The sequence below is a fragment of the Dicentrarchus labrax genome, unplaced genomic scaffold, assembly GCF_905237075.1.
Source record: "Dicentrarchus labrax unplaced genomic scaffold, dlabrax2021, whole genome shotgun sequence".
NCBI classification, from domain to species: domain Eukaryota; kingdom Metazoa; phylum Chordata; class Actinopteri; family Moronidae; genus Dicentrarchus; species Dicentrarchus labrax.
This window is the reverse complement of record NW_026136702.1, coordinates 10,452,185-10,468,477: the sequence shown is the minus strand read 5'-3', so window position 1 is coordinate 10,468,477 and position 16,293 is coordinate 10,452,185. Positions and strand designations below refer to the sequence as shown.

At 39.2% G+C, this 16,293-nt stretch overlaps 1 protein-coding gene across 2 annotated transcripts in view; it reads left to right on the top strand.

Moving 5' to 3' along the window:
- Positions 1 to 2,825: 2,825 nt before the first annotated feature.
- The window catches only part of LOC127375340 (ligand-dependent corepressor), a 24,373-nt gene continuing 10,905 nt past the window's right edge, over positions 2,826 to 16,293 (top strand). For both annotated transcript variants that reach the window (XM_051421324.1, XM_051421325.1), the window contains exons 1-6: positions 2,826 to 2,969; positions 12,679 to 12,744; positions 13,689 to 13,768; positions 14,614 to 14,746; positions 15,017 to 15,337; positions 15,463 to 15,559. In XM_051421324.1, coding sequence (XP_051277284.1) covers positions 2,873 to 2,969; positions 12,679 to 12,744; positions 13,689 to 13,768; positions 14,614 to 14,746; positions 15,017 to 15,337; positions 15,463 to 15,559 — 794 coding nt within the window. In that variant the 5' untranslated portion in view covers positions 2,826 to 2,872. The remainder of the gene's footprint in view (positions 2,970 to 12,678; positions 12,745 to 13,688; positions 13,769 to 14,613; positions 14,747 to 15,016; positions 15,338 to 15,462; positions 15,560 to 16,293) is intronic.

Here is a 16,293-nt window from a genome sequence, read left to right as displayed (position 1 = left end):
TAGAGACTGCGGCAGAGGTATTTATAAAAAAGACTGGCATTCTTTTGAAAGTGCTTAAAGCACTCAACACTACAGTTGAAAGGAAAGCCCACCGTTTTACTGGCTGTAGTACAGACTTAAGTGAAGGATACAGGGACGGATCTAGATATATATTCATAGGGTGGCAAAGAGGGTGGCATGGAGACTTTACTAGTGCTGTTTTAATTGTAAGCAATCACATACGATATCAATATTTGCCTGGAAAAGCCCACAAATTAAGATATTTTAACTAATAGCCTAAGCAATTTAATGAATAAGGTAAGAGGTGCCATATGCACCTCCTGGGCCCTGCCGCGGTGCCCTTGAGCAAAGCACTGAACCCCTAATTGCTCCCAGGGTGATGCTACGTGGCAGCCTATCACTCCACCATATTTGCATGTCTATATGCCCTTTGAGTGTGATTGTATTGGGCCCATGTGTGAAAAACATTGAGTGAAAAAATATTTTTCCCATTGGGGATTAATAAAGGATAACCCACATACAACACAATAGACTTATGCAGTCTGTGGTGTAGGGATTCAGCTAATGTTTCTTACAGGGCAAGTGCATAGGTGGCACTATTAAGAGGCCGAGGAGAAGAGTTCAGTAGCAGATCTGCCATTCAGTACCCATACATATATAATTATTGTCATTTTAAACTCGCTATGAATTATGTCTATATGTTGGTGAAATATGATTATGGGGTTGAGATCCTGTGTCTATCTCTGCCACAACTTATAGACACATGCAAACACCTTTTTCATTCATATGAGATGTATGTCTGTGATCACCTGTGAGCTCTGGATAAATTAATGCTAATTTGTGTGAAGAATGATAATAAGAAATGTAATTGTAACTTAGAACTTAAGGTGAAATGCTCACAGTTGAGGTTCATGATTAAATGTATTTATTTGTCATTGGGAGCATTTGTCATAATAATATTGTCATAATAATTTAGCTTCCCCATATCTGATTCCCTAGCGCCACCTATGGTTTACTTCCACTTTCCAACACCAGAGACCGGCTAAGACTGGTTTATTATACTGTAAAATAAATTGATTTTACAGTTTAATAGTGCATACTACTATAAAAACTGTTTTTTGTTGGTAGTATGTTGTAGGTGGTTCTGAATACAGCCTATGTTTACAATATAGGTCTCAGAGGCAACAAAGAACATCGTTATAATAGAGCTGACCGTGCCCTGGCCTGTCGGAAGCAGGGCTGGAAGGCAAGGTGTATGCCTATGGAGGTGGGCTGCAGAGGTTTTACAGGGCAATCACTCCACAAAACCTGGATAGAACTGGGCATCACTGGGAAGGAGAGGATAAGAGCCATCAAGAACATCACAGAGGCGGCAGAGAAAGCCTTAAGATGGGTTAGGAAAGGGGGTTCATGGGGAGGAGCAAATGCATGAACACAAGTTGTGATCTAATCAACCATGTCTGGGTCACCTGGTCCATCACCCCAATAATAAAAGTCTGCTGTCACCTGAGCCTCTCATCTCCCACCAACTCTCATCTTTGTATGGTAGGCTCAGTCTGTAGTAGTTTGGAGTGGTAGAATTCAGACAAGTGGGAGTCAGTAGAAGAAGGGCTTGGGCTGTTCCCACTTTGCGAATCACATCGTATCTGTGGGTCACAAGAGAAACTTGGAACAGCGCTCCCGTCTACAGATGACAATAAACGTACATAAATTAGTCAATCTGGCTAGTTTCCTATTAATGCTCTGCCCGCCATTCTGGTCTGCAACATAGACAATACACATACATATGTCCTTAGGATTTCCACTTTTACTGCTCGTGGCTTCCTTTCCCGTACCATCCTGGGCAACTAGTATCATCAGGTTCCCTGAACATCAAGGAGATTTAATAAAACCTCTGTGGTGCACCGAACATGCTTTGGCCAACTTCCTGGCCAAGATGCTCGAGAGGGCTGAGCCTAATGTCCTTTTGGGATATAATTTTTTCCACTCCCCCTTTAGACACTTTCAGAATTTACTACACAACAGGACTGCCTTCAATAGGTCAGTCATCTTTTTTCCATTAATGCATCAAATGCCATCGGGACTGGGTGAAATTGTTTGGTCCATCTTACAGACTGCTCTCAGGATTCAGGCTGGCAAGAGGGGTCATTACAATGGAATAATCGTAGAATAACTGCTGGTGGTACTGTTGCGTTAATTACTATGGGTTAAGTTTTTGATTTACTCCATTTTTTTTAACAACTTACTTGCATTGAGACCGTTTTTACAAATGGAACCGTTTACAAATTAAACCATTGTAACGATGTAAAAACCTGTGTTTCTTCTGTCTATCCATGCAGCCATTATTCAGCCTGCAGCCATAACTACAGTGGCAATTCTAAAATGCAAGCCCAATTTATTAAGTGTATAAATTACCTAAGAATTGACTAGAAATTCATCAAAATTGGCACACGGGGAGTTAAAATATGTCCACTTCCGGTTTAAACAGCCATTTTGTGTTTTGAAAATGTCAGAAATGTATTCAGCACCCCTAATAACCCCTAAAACAACTCATATATTGTCCAAATAGGCCAAGCAGTTGCTGAAATATTGGCCATATAGGCGATAATGCTATTTCATGCTAATAATGCTAATTGACCAACATTATGCAAGTTAGCATCCGGCCGTTTCTATATGCTGGGGACCCATACTCTACATTTCTAACATAAAACTTTTCATGTTTCACAACATTTCTGGGTTCATGTTTTTGGAAAGTAGACTTAAAGACGCCGGTGAAAAAAAAAAAAATCGAGCCGAATTGTGACCCATTCGGCTCTCCATACAAGCCGCTTCCTCTTTCGAGCTGCTGCGCGAAGAGAACCAGAAACACAAAATGGCTACTAGGTGTAAAAGGCAGCAATGCACGATCGACAGACACGGATTTCGGCAGGAACTTGATTCGTGGCGGCACAAACTCATTCACTGTGTAGGTAAGGATAATGTCAGTTACACACTGTACACTTTTACGGGTTGAATTTGGCCGTTATCGACATAAATAACCACATATTACTGGAGCTCAACTGTTTCCTTCTCTCGACGCAGCTAGTTGTAGTTAGTTCAACGCTTCATTCCTCCTTGGATTTCGCTTACTGCTTTATAGTTTGTAAAAAATAAATAATTAAAAATAAACGAGCTGTAGACTTCAGTTACCGAAGCTTGTGGCGTAGTTTGTTTAAAGGGCACCGTGCTTGTTTTTAAAGGGAGTGTGTCGCCCCGTTTGCTAATGCGCGTTCCCGTGTGACTGTATTTTGGATGGGGGGAGGGCGAAAGAAAAATACCGTAGTGGATGTTTTCATTTAACATTTAGCTTACTTTGCCTCTCTCAAAGTCCTGCAGGCGCGCACTGCTGCATTCAGGAAGTGACGGAGACTACCCACTATTGTTGGGTAGTTTAAACATACAAATAAACGTCTCTAACGCTGGTTTCTGCGCTAGTAATTTATCTAATGGTAACTAAAGCGATGTCATCAGTATGTAGCATAAAGGCTATAACCTGCAATAAGGGTGTGCGCACGAAGGTTTATTCTAGTTGTTGGCCCAAACGGAAATATCTTCCTCTAGCGCCACCAGCAGGGCAGAGTTTTCACTATTCCTGTGAAATATCTAACATATGACATATATATATTGGACACATTTGGATAAAGCTACAAATATTTACTGTTCCCAGGTGGTAGCGTATATTCTTTGGGTGAGCCCAACCAAGATGTTGACACCTTTTTTTATTGGGGGGGTTTGTGGTGGGTTTCAGTGAAATTTGGTGCAATTTTATCCCCTGGGCTTTAATCGAGCACCAATTTGACCTGATGATGCCGTGCTAAACTAAGGTGGTGACCATGGTAAACATACTTACTGCTTAACATCAGCATGTTAACACTGTGAGCATCAGAGCACCACAGCCCAACTACAACCACATAGTAATAGCATGTAGTAATAGCAATAGTAGTTACATTGTAAACCAGTGACAGTAGCGATTGATTCCACATTTATTCTTATAAAGTTGCATTTGAGATTTTTAATTCCTGCAGCACTTGATTAATAAACCAACCAAGTTTTCTAATTCACCTCCTAATTCAGTTTTACACATATTGATGGATGGATTACATGCACATTAGCAGCTTTACACTGTTTGACAGAAGGGCTTGAAGAAGAGGGAGAGGCCATTTTTAAATCCATGCATTGCCAACCTCCTTCTTGTGACTTTGTAACATAGCAACAGCCAGTGTGGACACTCGGCACCACCACACACAGATTGATCACACAAATGAGGAGCAGAGAGTTGCTTGGTGACCCCACTGTTTACTAACGATTTAGCTCATAACTTGTTGTGTTTTATTGGTTTAATCCTTTTTCATATTCACTTTTAAACAAATTACAAACAAATTATTTCCTGTCTTGACTCATTAAGGAATGTAGCATGCTTCATTAAGAGACCATTTCCATATTACGCGGGACTGGCAGCTTTCGGCTGGATAGAAAAGAACCTCGCTGAAACTTGAATCATGAGGAGAAAAATCTGCCGTGAGATAAATTTAGCAGTTCATGTTTTTAATAAGGGTCTATGTGATATTTTATACATTATATTTTACAATTTTAATGACCAAACATGCATGTATGCAGTGTTTATTCTCATGATTTTTGGCAGAATGTAAGACAGAATTTGATCTAGCGTTAAAACCTAGAACACTCTTACTGACGCTGCTGATCTCAAAATGTCACATTAAATCAAGCTCACTTAAGGGGGTCGTCATGTAGGACTTATTGAAATGTGTAATGTATGTACAAGGCACATACTATGCGTGCACAAAAATCTTTATGAGTTAAAGGAGTAGTTATCTGAATTTTTGTGAAGTAGTAGGACTAAATCTTTGCTCAGACTACATGAGTTTACTGATTTTAAAATTGGATTGGATTCAATTCTCCATCATGCACATATGGAGAAAATTTACAGATTTTCTTCTCTCTAACCTCCAACATGCACATACCACAAGATTTTATAATTGTTGTGCAGCACACACTACAGGATATTAAGATTATCGTGCTAGAGGTGCCAGGGAAGTAGATGTAAACAGAATTGAGGCCGTGGAAAACAACTTGCTATGGTAACGTTAATGCCGTTCAGTGAGAAAAATAAAAAGCAGAGGGCTAAACAAGTCTAGTTGTAGATGTTTTTCAGAGAGAACTGGAGGATAGATTTCAACCCCTCTGTTATTTCTGCACCAACGTAATCATTCAGATTTTAATATCAAGTTTGACAATTATCATGGCGGCCCTGATAAGATCAGAGCCAAACATTGGTACTGATCAAGGTCCCACAACAGATTTCTTTGAGGTAAATTGGGCCAAAACTCGTGTAGCCTGAGCCCGGCTTAAATGTGACAGTAATGCTTATTACATTTCCTGTCATGTCAGAGTTATGTGGTGTTGTGTGTGTTCTTGTCTCATTTAGGGCAGGTTAGAGTTCATAAAAATAAAGAGCAAGTTCAGCAAAACAATTTACACAGCCTGTTGCTGTCAGTCATAGACCACTTTAACTTAAGTTTAGGTTCAGAATTGTATTGAGTTTTAGCATAATTTTTGAATGAACGTCACATTCTTTGTTGTAATAGTAGGGATATAACTGCACTACCACTTACATAGTATTCTTAGTGGGGACTATCAGTTTTAATAATGACGTAGTTCAGTGACATGTTTGGACTGATCCAGAAAAAAGTTATTCCAGCTAAGAGGCTACAATATTAGACAGCTGTGTGCTCATTATTGAAAAGAAAATGGAGAGAGAATAATAGATTTCTGACTAGTTGCTAGCTCCAGGCCCAGGACTGCTCAGTTAGTCAGTCCTTTATGATTGACAAATGTCCCTTCTGTTTGGGCTATAATTGTAAAGTACATGACAACACCATCGGTCTGCTGGTAGAATGGCATATTCTGTCCATGGTAACAAGGACGTACTTTTGTTTGGCTTTTTGGTGGAGAGGGCTGCACGCCACCACCACCCTGCTGAAGCTGAAATGAACATTTTGTCTTTGTGTGTTTTAATGTGAGCAATAAAGCTGCAGGGCAGAGACAAGGGCAATTGTCCCATAGAACAGCAGCAACAATTGTTTGTATGTTTGCCCATACATGTGTTCATGGTCCATCAGCCCCCACATGCATACAGTGTGGTTGAAAATGTGTATTCTGTCTGGATTTGGGAAAATTTGGACTGGAACAGCACAAGCTAACATTTGAAAATGCCTGGAATGTCAATTATTCATGCTTTTGGCATGTGGGTGAGTGGGATTAGGGATTTCCTCAAACAAAAAACAAGCAAATAATGACATCAGGCAGATTGCCTTGTTTATAATTTAAACTTTAGCATTGACCCATATTCCATTCCAGCATGCCTCCTCTGATGGGCTTTTGGCCTACATTTTCCTAATTTGAAAAAGAAACTGGCTGAGGTTTGTTAACATTTTGTGAAACATGACTAACAGCTTTAAAGGTTTCATATGAAATGCATTGCCTGTCTGTGTGTGTGTGTGTGCGCTTGGGTGTACATGTGTGCATGCGCTCTTTTTTCATATTTGCTTAAAATCATGACGGTCTCATGTTTGTTATTCAAAGTTATGCTTTGTGCAGGATTACACCATTTGACTGTCTGTTTGCATCATATCATGTTGTCAAGTATTCATGGAGTGTGTTTTCCGCTGTAGGATGTTGCTCAAAGCTGCCACCTCACTGCCCACTATATAGCCTCATCCAACTGCTGCATATTGCTTATAATGAACACAATGTGTAGCCAAATGGTGTTTCAAGCACTGTTTTCTCATGCCCATGTAATGTCTAAGCTTGTCTTTTGACCTACAGTGAGTGACTTTTCTTGTGGATACCATAGCAGGCAACAGTAAATTGCCTTTTAGATGGCTAGGCATTAGGGTTGGTCTCTGTGTGATGGGTTGACTTGAATTGAATATAGTCTTGTACTGTAGCTCGACTAATGTGTGCAACTTTGTCATCTCTGATTTCATCCTAGGCCCCACCTTACATCTGCATAGGGGTTCCCAAATCTTTTCATTTCAAGGGCCCCCACCACAATAGATAGGAGGATTTAGTGGCATGTAATGGTGAAGTTGTAGATTGCACCCCCTTGCCTCACCCTCCCCTTCCAACTACTGTTTGGGGCTACTGTAGAAACATGGCAGATTCTGTAGAAGAGGACCCACTCCCACTGTAGATAAAGAGAAGAAGAGGGTCTGGTCCTTATGAAGATAAAAACAGCTCTTTCTAAGGAGACGACGACATAAGGATTATTATTTTCACATGATTATACACTAATAAAAACATAGCTATGACTATTATATTCAATTTCTGCCAATAGATCCTTTCTAAATGTTACACATAGGACCACTATCATAGAGCATTGCTTAGGGATATCAGTGACCCTCTTCATACATAATTATACTCTCGTGAGCACACAATCTGAACATTGCTATGGTTTTAAAACATGATGCCGTCTGAAAAGATAGAAATTTATTGACGACCAATCCCTCTAGTCTTTCTAAAGGCTGTAGCCATAGATGCCAGATTTAGCAAGGTTTATTTTGACGGAACACTGATTTGAGCTTAGGGAAGCTCCTGTTCTGCAAGCTTGTGGTCACTCCTTCTGAGATTGCATGTGTACAGTAGTTACAGAGGGGGGATGGGCTGAGTGGGGGTTGATGCAGCACTGTACACCCTCAGCACTAGAGCGGCACAGGGAAAGGTGGTCCATCAAATAGAAAGAGCACTGCAGTTCCATGATGAGTCAAAATGTTTGCATTAGCATTTTATTGAAAAAGATTGAATATATAAATCATAGAATAAGTAGATTCAGAATTTAAAGGTCCAGTGTGTAACGTTCAGGAGGCTCTATTGGGAGAAGATATTCATTTGTTGTTTTCATTAGTGTATAATCACCTGAAAAAGGGAATCGTTATGTTTTTGTTACCTTAGAATGAGCTGTTTATATCTACAGACGCTATGGGTCCTCTTCCATGTTCCATGTTTCTGTAATAGCCCAAAAGGGACAAACCAAACACTGGCTCTAGATAGGGGCATTTGCGTTTTTCACACGTTTCACAGCTACCACAGTTTCTCCATCATCCTTGGAAAGGGCGAGTGAGATTATGGGGTTGCAGTCGGTTACTACATTGATGGTCGGTTGTAGCAATAATAGACACTCATGTTCAGGTTCCTCTTATTTAGACAGGGTTTGTACATATTGTCTCCCAGCTGCCCACCAGGTATATAGGTTTCCTATTCTCAGAAAATATCAAACACTACTAGTAAACCTGAAAAACAGGTGCAACATGGGTAGCAGAAAAGTGGACAGGTCCATTCATTTTGTCCACAGACAATGCTACATGGCTCATTGCTGGAAGGGACCTGGAGAACTGCAGTAACAAACATGCATTTCTATTTAACAATTAAGAGATTTTTAACCAAAGATCACCCAGCAAACGTAAAGCATTGTATCTGGAAGGATCCTCTTTGTAAAAGTAATTAAAAGTTACATTGAGGTTACCATAAAAAATATATGTTCACCGCAAATGTACTATGTGAAGACAATACTTCTTGAACCATGTAGAGATGTGAGCTGACAGCGATTTGTAGTGTACTTTTACAACCAGTGTCTCTGTCCACTTTCTCCACAATGTAGTATCCTCCTACTCTCACTTTAGATATGGCATTAAATTCCTATAACTAAAGTGGTGGCACAATGGTTGCAAGCAGTATCAACAGTCAAATATAGTCGAGCAGGACACTGGAAAATTAGGTGACTTGTTTACGAATGTAAAACTAGAATTGGAGTTTGTTTTGAATCACATATTTGTCCGTTTCATTTGTCTCACGATATTCAATTTAACACATTGTACTGTGTCATGTCCTTGCACTGCAAAAATGTCAAGGGGGTTAGCCAGTGCTGATAAGAGAATTTACCTTTTGGCTACACCACCAACCCACATAGCACCTGCAATAAGCAGTAAAGACGGGTTTATCATGCATTATGTTCAATTCACAGTGACGTACAGCATAGGTGTTAGGATTTAGGGAGGTTAAGCTGATCCTAGATCTGTGGGATTTCTCCGACGTGCTGGTAGGAAGGACAAGGATGACACACTTCTTTCCTCTCTGACTGTCTCGGATTGGCTAGCGATGGAGGTCAAAAGAAGGGTTAGAGCCAGATTCTGGTGTCCGTGGCCGTGTGACATACATTTTGTCATCTGCCCAAGTACAAGAGGGTTTGTGCAATTAATTTATATGGTTACAAATCCAAACAATGCTGCTCACAGTTTCACAAAAGTTAAGATTTACCTACTTGCCTCCTTTTTATGTGGTTTTGCTGATGCTTAGTAGTATTAAGGTTCTTTACTACTGACAAAACGATCACTTAAATGTATTAGATGTACATTAACTAGTACTACTACTATTGTACATTGCAGCCCTAATGGACACCTTTTATTAACCAAATGTACACATCAAGGTCCTTTTTAAAGAGGGCATTTAAGTGTCCTAAGTTTATCAAATACCAAGCCTCAAAATTTGTTGAATTGTCCAGAATTTGAAAATTAATTTAATTTAATCAGATTTTACATTGTCATTTATTCTTTTTGTTGGAGTGTAACGGCATCTGAAGTTTTGATGGTCTCTAAGATCAAACCAAACCTAAATCTAAATTTAGGTTGTCTAAAAATCTCTCTTGGCCAAGAGGAATTTCTCTCCTGTTGACAATTTTCCTGCCTGGAAAAGCTTGGTTGAAAGCAGGTTTCTCAGGTGCATAAGCATAGTATTATGTGAGTTTACCTGTAGCCAAGCCTGCCTCAGACAAATTAGATAGTAGTAGAGTAGATATATATACATTAAAAATACACTTCAGTACAGTAAAATATCTTAATAATGGTCCCTATTCGTGGTGTTGTTGTATGAATGAAAAGACTGCATTGAACTGCAGCTTTATATTAATACTGTACTTTAAATCTATGGTTATCAGTGATAATTTGGTTTTCAACATTTCTATACTATATAAAGTTGTGACCTAATACTTTTGTATAAGTATAATGTTTTATTTTCTTATATAAAATGGACCAATTACAATGGGCATGATGTCGGCTTCAGCGATGTAAGACAAACAGAGCCATACATCTTTTGTTAGATCATAATTATTATTCCTTATTTCATGGTTGAAAGGAGAAACTTTGTTTTGAATAATTTGTAGTTTGTATCTAAAAAGTAGATGCTCTCCAGAACAAAGTTGATTTATTTTTCCATTTCAGCTTAGACTCTTGGTATGTTGTTTCATTTTGAATTTCAGCATACCTCTGTGAGAACTGAGAGATGCCTTCACTCTAAATTGCCTAGAGGCAAGCCACAGTATGTATTTGGAGTAAACAAAAAACAAACCAACAAGGGCTGAAAATAGCAAAATGGTCTTGAATCATCATTCTCCTCAATTAGAGCAACATGATTGACATTAATGACTGACTCTACTCCAGTTTGAAGAAAAAAAAAAAAAAAAGATCAGGGAAAAAAAGATATGCACTTACAGTTATAGGATAAAAGACAAAGTCTTCTAATGAGGTTCAATGACATGTTGTCTATGCAATTAGGCCTGTAGGTGTGTTTTTACTCCCATTTTTAGGGGATTGTCAGCCTCATTAACCTGATATCTTTGTCCGGACTGTCTTTTCATTATTTCTTGCTAAGTTTTGATATAATTAGGTGTTAAGCCCGGTGGCACATAATACCAGGCTCCTTTTTTTCTCTTTCTCATTATCACTTTGTACCTCTATACTCTTTTTATTGTATCTTGAGGCCGATCACTATATATCAAACCAGATGGCCTAATTCACTCTTCAGCATAATTAATTGGTGAATGTTCCTTTTAAAGTTAACATTAAGGTGTTATTCCTGCAACAAAAAGTGCAAAAATATGGGAACTGTAGTTTAGTGTAGGGTCCTCAATACAGTGAAATGTTGGTGTTTTTATTCCATTCATTGTGAATTTTAATTGTGGCCATTATTCGCTGTTTTTCACGCTCATTTATTTTGTAGAGCTTGCATATTTTATTTATTGCACATATAGGCAGCTTTCTCTTTTTTAAATTTAAGTTGCTAGTCCCAAAATGGTTTTGTTTTAAAGAGGCTTTTGTGAAGAAGTTCTTTTCATCAGCCACTATACAATGCTCTGTCAGTAGGAATGTGTTAATGTTGCCTCAAAGTCATGGTTGACAGTATGACACATTTTTAAATGCCCTAAACTGAATTCCTGAAGAGTAGTTTGATGTCATGGTGCTGCTCTGTCAAACGAAAGTGGATGACCTACTTTTCTCCCCTGCCTCTGAAATATTTCAGAAATAGGATTGGATAGCTCCAGCTGAAGTCCTGTGCACTAACCCAGAAACAGGCTCGCGCTGCAGCTATAGGCAAGGCAGTGTTTCACCCATTGCCACCCCCCACCCCTCTTCATGTTTGGCTGTTGAAAAGTGGGTGGGAATTTGTAGGGAAGCAGAGCGAGGGCATTTTAACAGATGACAGCTTTTACTGAATTCACTGAGTTTAGGAACAGAGTGGATGCTATGGGCTGATAATTTTCTCACTTGTTATCTGTGAAGACATACTGTGAGTAGGCCTTTACTATGTTGTGTAGTTAGATGACCCATTAAACACATTTGACTAACTTCATATTTAAAATTTTAAATTCTACTTATGTATATGTGTTTTGCGTTGCTTTTTAACTGCCATCTGTTATGGGTTTTTTTTGTGTCAGAAGGCTTTGATTCATGAGATTTTAGCATTTTTGTGTCTAACACATTGGAATTGGTGCACTGTTTCATTTAAGATCCAGTTCAGTAGACAGATGTTACCTCTGACCTCTTTAGCGCCTGATTTAATGCATGTAGGGCTTTTGGATTGGTTAAACTGACCCTGCGGCAGTAAGCAGACATTGCATATTGTGTTAATGCACTGTTGAGCGAAGTCCTATGCAGCTGCATAACGTACTGTATCTTTGAAACAGCTGGGACTGTAAGATATCACCATCTTGTTGGTAATGCATGAGATTTTTCTTCAGCTTGCATATGTAATGTAGGGTATTTTGCTATTTCTTAACAGTAAACTGTAATTTTAGTGGACTGTAATGATTTGGTTTCGGCTGAATTCCTGGTCTCCAAAATTGTATAGGATACTTTAACGGCATCACCTAGCAGTCTTGTTTCTGCCTGTTTCCTTTTTAATATTACAACATGCAGTCACTCCCAACTCTGTAGGTGCTTTAGTTGCTTGGCAACAGGAAGATGGAGTGCATGCATTTACTGTTGAAGTAAAAACCTAGGGTGAAAACTGATATGTGTTTTAACAGAAGCGTATGGTGTTTTACAAGGATTGTCTAGATGAAATAGACTGCCAAAGACGTGCCTGCATGAATAGAAGAAAGACATTATCACATGAAATGTCAGTGATGAATAGTAGACCAGCCTCTAACTTTTTTTTTTAATACAAAAAATTAATTTGGTCCCTCCGCCTTAATTGGGGTAAAACAAATGTTACGTCAAAATATGTTTGCTTTTGTATGATACCACTGACCACTGCATATTTATTTATTTATTTCATGTCTTTCCTCAGGTTTTGAGAGCATTCTCGAAGGTCTCTCTGGTCCGGAGCTGGTAGAAGACCTAAAATTATTTAAAGGTAAGCATTTCAGACTATTTTAATTTTCATAATAGTGGTCATGATCAAACATATGAATGTCAATTTTCTGGTTTGAGCATAATCTGTTATCTGCTCATTATGACAATGCTGCTGCGTTGTACCATCTGGTACCCCTCTACATTCACTCTACAAGACAGCCTCTGGCTGCAGAAGAGAAGATGCCTTGTGTTCCTACAAAGTTGGTGTTTTGGATGGCGTGGGGCCAGTGTAGAAGTCTACAGTGTCCTACAGACATTTTTACAATGCATGATGTTAGGGAGTCAATAGTGGGCATTATTTGAGTTTTCATTACATTTGCAGTGAGTGTACTGTGAAAGTTTAAGTGGTATTTAATACAATAGCAATTGGTGACGATGGTAATTTGAGTCAGTCTCAGTACAACAAATCAAAGCACTTTCATTATGGCCCGCTCATTCATTTCATTCATACATTTTTTTCATAATTGAGTTGTTTTCTGAAGAATATTAGATTGAAATTGAACATAGGACACTGCAGGTTTCAAACAGAACCATTTGCATGATGCTTCCTACTTGCGCTGTCTAGACAATATGGTTGTTGTGTTGGTGATAATGCAGGAAGAGACAGAACAGTGATGAACAAAACCAAATATATGATATGTTGATCAGTCAGGCAGTGGAACGTTTTATTATTCCTGTGCTTTGAGGGAGACAGCAATTAGCTGGGTTCAAGCATTATGGTGGTCTACACCACCACTGCCCCAAGACATGTTTTATGTCGGAACAATAGTTGCTATAACTGTGTGATAGATGTTATCTATCCAGACCCTGCCCCAGTTGTCCTGTCTGTTGAGGCACTGGTTTGAGAGTCTTTCACATAAAATATACATTGTTTAGAAAAACTAAAGAAAAAAGATTTGTCACACAATTGTATCTCATTGCCTGCTGTCTATTTTGTCTCCACAGACCTTGAGCCTACAGCAGTGTCTGACTGGTCATTTGATGAAAACTGTCTATTCTGCTGTTTTAGACGGGACAAAGTAAAGGTAAGATTTCTTGTTTTCTCTATTTCTTTCTTTACATTTAAAATTTTCTCATTTAGGAATAATAAAGTTCTTCCTCTTCTTCTGCTTCATCTTGCCCCAGGAGTTTTTAGCCTTGGTGCTCAATTCTGATATGAATGTTTTTTTGTTTGGTTATTCACATTATAAATGTGGCCAATATCAGATTCCAGTGTGAACAGGTCACAGTCCTGAATTACCATGCATGTACCAAAGAACAACAAACACGACATCACACACACCACGCTGTTGTACGGAAATAAACATGGATGCCCCTGAAGTTAGCGTTTGCGGTTTAATTTATATTTAGAATTTATATTTTAAGTTATTTGCAGTGGAAGCCAGCTAATTTGTGAGTAGATGGCAATAAGGACGAGGATGTGGAGAAAGGGAGCCAAATTTTAATTATGGCTTTTTGTGGAGGAAAAACTGCTACTTCTGTATGGAGGTTTGTGTGAATGCTGAACCAGGAGTGCTGGAAATGTGATGTGAATGGCCTCACAGAAACAAATTTCATCCAAAATCGTCAAGACTCTCGTACAAGACACTTCAGGCAAATATGACTGTTCAGCCTGAGGTCGGATTGCAAAAAATCTGAGTTGTACCTGATTTAGGCCACTTTTAGATGTGGTCCCAAATCAGGTACAGTCCAGATTTTTTTAAAATTGTATTTTAAAGATCAGATTTTACGTGATTTGTGCTGTTCACACTGGTAAGAAAAAATCAGATCTGAGTGACATAAGAGAAAAATAAATCAGATTTGGGTCGCTTGTACCTGCAGTCTGAACATAGCTAATGTAACAGGACTTAACAGTTTTGTCATTTGACAGGAACACTTAATTGGTTTAAGCGACACAGGGCTTGAAGATCCACCCAAACCTCTCCTGGTTAAAGATCAGACCACAATCAGCCGACTAGAAAAACAAGCAGAGGAATTTCTCAATGCAGTCCTCTCCAGAAAAGGTGAGCAGCCTATGCAAAATGGCATGGCATTTATATGAATTTATATATATATTTTTTGTATTTTTTCTGACAAGGAACTAAACTTACCCTTAACATATATAAATAATGTAGTTTTAATTTAGTTTTTTGAATTATTTGATTTTAATAAATACAACACATACTATACCTTTGCACTCATTGTTGTGAATGTTTATTAATGATGACTTATCACTTTGTAAAGGAATGCAAACTTAACCTTTTCTTATCTCCGTATTTTTTTTCCCCTTTCAGATGTGCCAAATTTCTCGGACCCACACATTCCAGTAGTGGCTCGAGAGATCCTTCACAGAATGATCCGACAGTTTGCTGCCGAATATACCTCAAAAACCAGCTCCCCTCAGGACAGTTGCTCAGATTCCCAGCCTCACTCTGACCAAAGCCTGCCGACCCCACCCTTGCTCTCAGGGGCTCCTCCTTCTACCAGCCCTGCCGCCACTGTGGCTGGGCCTGCACACAACCAGAACCCCGTCCTCAGCAAGCTCCTCATGGCTGACCAGGATGCTCCTCTTGACCTCACCATCAAGAAGCCCCTGGTTGTGCCTAGTGACCAAGGTAGTGTGAACTTAAACATCTGTAACAGAGCAGCTAATACAGGACAGAACTAGTGCACTGGTGATAGGCCAGTCTGAACTGAACATTTATTCTTAATTGAGTTTTTCTTGCCTTTTTGTTAACAGATGGAGTTCTTGACTTATCTCTCAAAAAGAATCGCTATAGCAGCAGCCTGCCTGTTCATAGTCCCTGCCTTTCTCCAGCTACAGCCGCACTCAAGGGGTAAGATGAGTTTCTTTCTCTTTGTCTCTTTAGTCTCCAGTCCTTAGGTAATGTTTTTGAGGATATGTTGCATTGTAGTCTAGAATAACCTCAAAATCTATTTGGACTCAATTGGATTACTGCACACAGGTTATGTGTAGTGGCATTGGTGCCCAGGCATTAGCTGAGGCCTGAAATTTGAGGCCTGAAATTGGAGATCACTCAGCCAGTTGGTGACTTGATAAAAACGTGAACAGCAACAAACAGGGTTGTGCTAACAGAAAAGTTTCCTGCCACAAAGAAACATGAAAAGGAGTTTTACCAACTGCAACAGAGGGAAATCTTCCATGTGCTTCTGCTGCTCCAGCGTATCTGAGTGGATGCGGTTTGTATCATGCTGTCATTCAGAATTAATCACCTTGCAGACTTTAAGAAGTTAATGCAGCTGCCTGCTCCTCATTTCTTCACTGAATGGACAGCATTTTTTATTGTGGCTTAAAAGGATTCTGTTAGCATGGCTTTGATCATCTGATGATGATGATGATGATGACGACGACGACAACAACACCTCGTCAAAAGATCACCATAGACCACTGGAACAGATTCCAGGATAAATAACACCATGAAAAACTGCTTCTTGAGGACTGAAGCCCTGAACAAATGCAGTGGAGAGTAGATCCACTTTTTCATTTTAACAGAATGCTCAGAAACTCTCAAGGAAGTAACATAGTAGTAATTTAAATAATTTCACATTT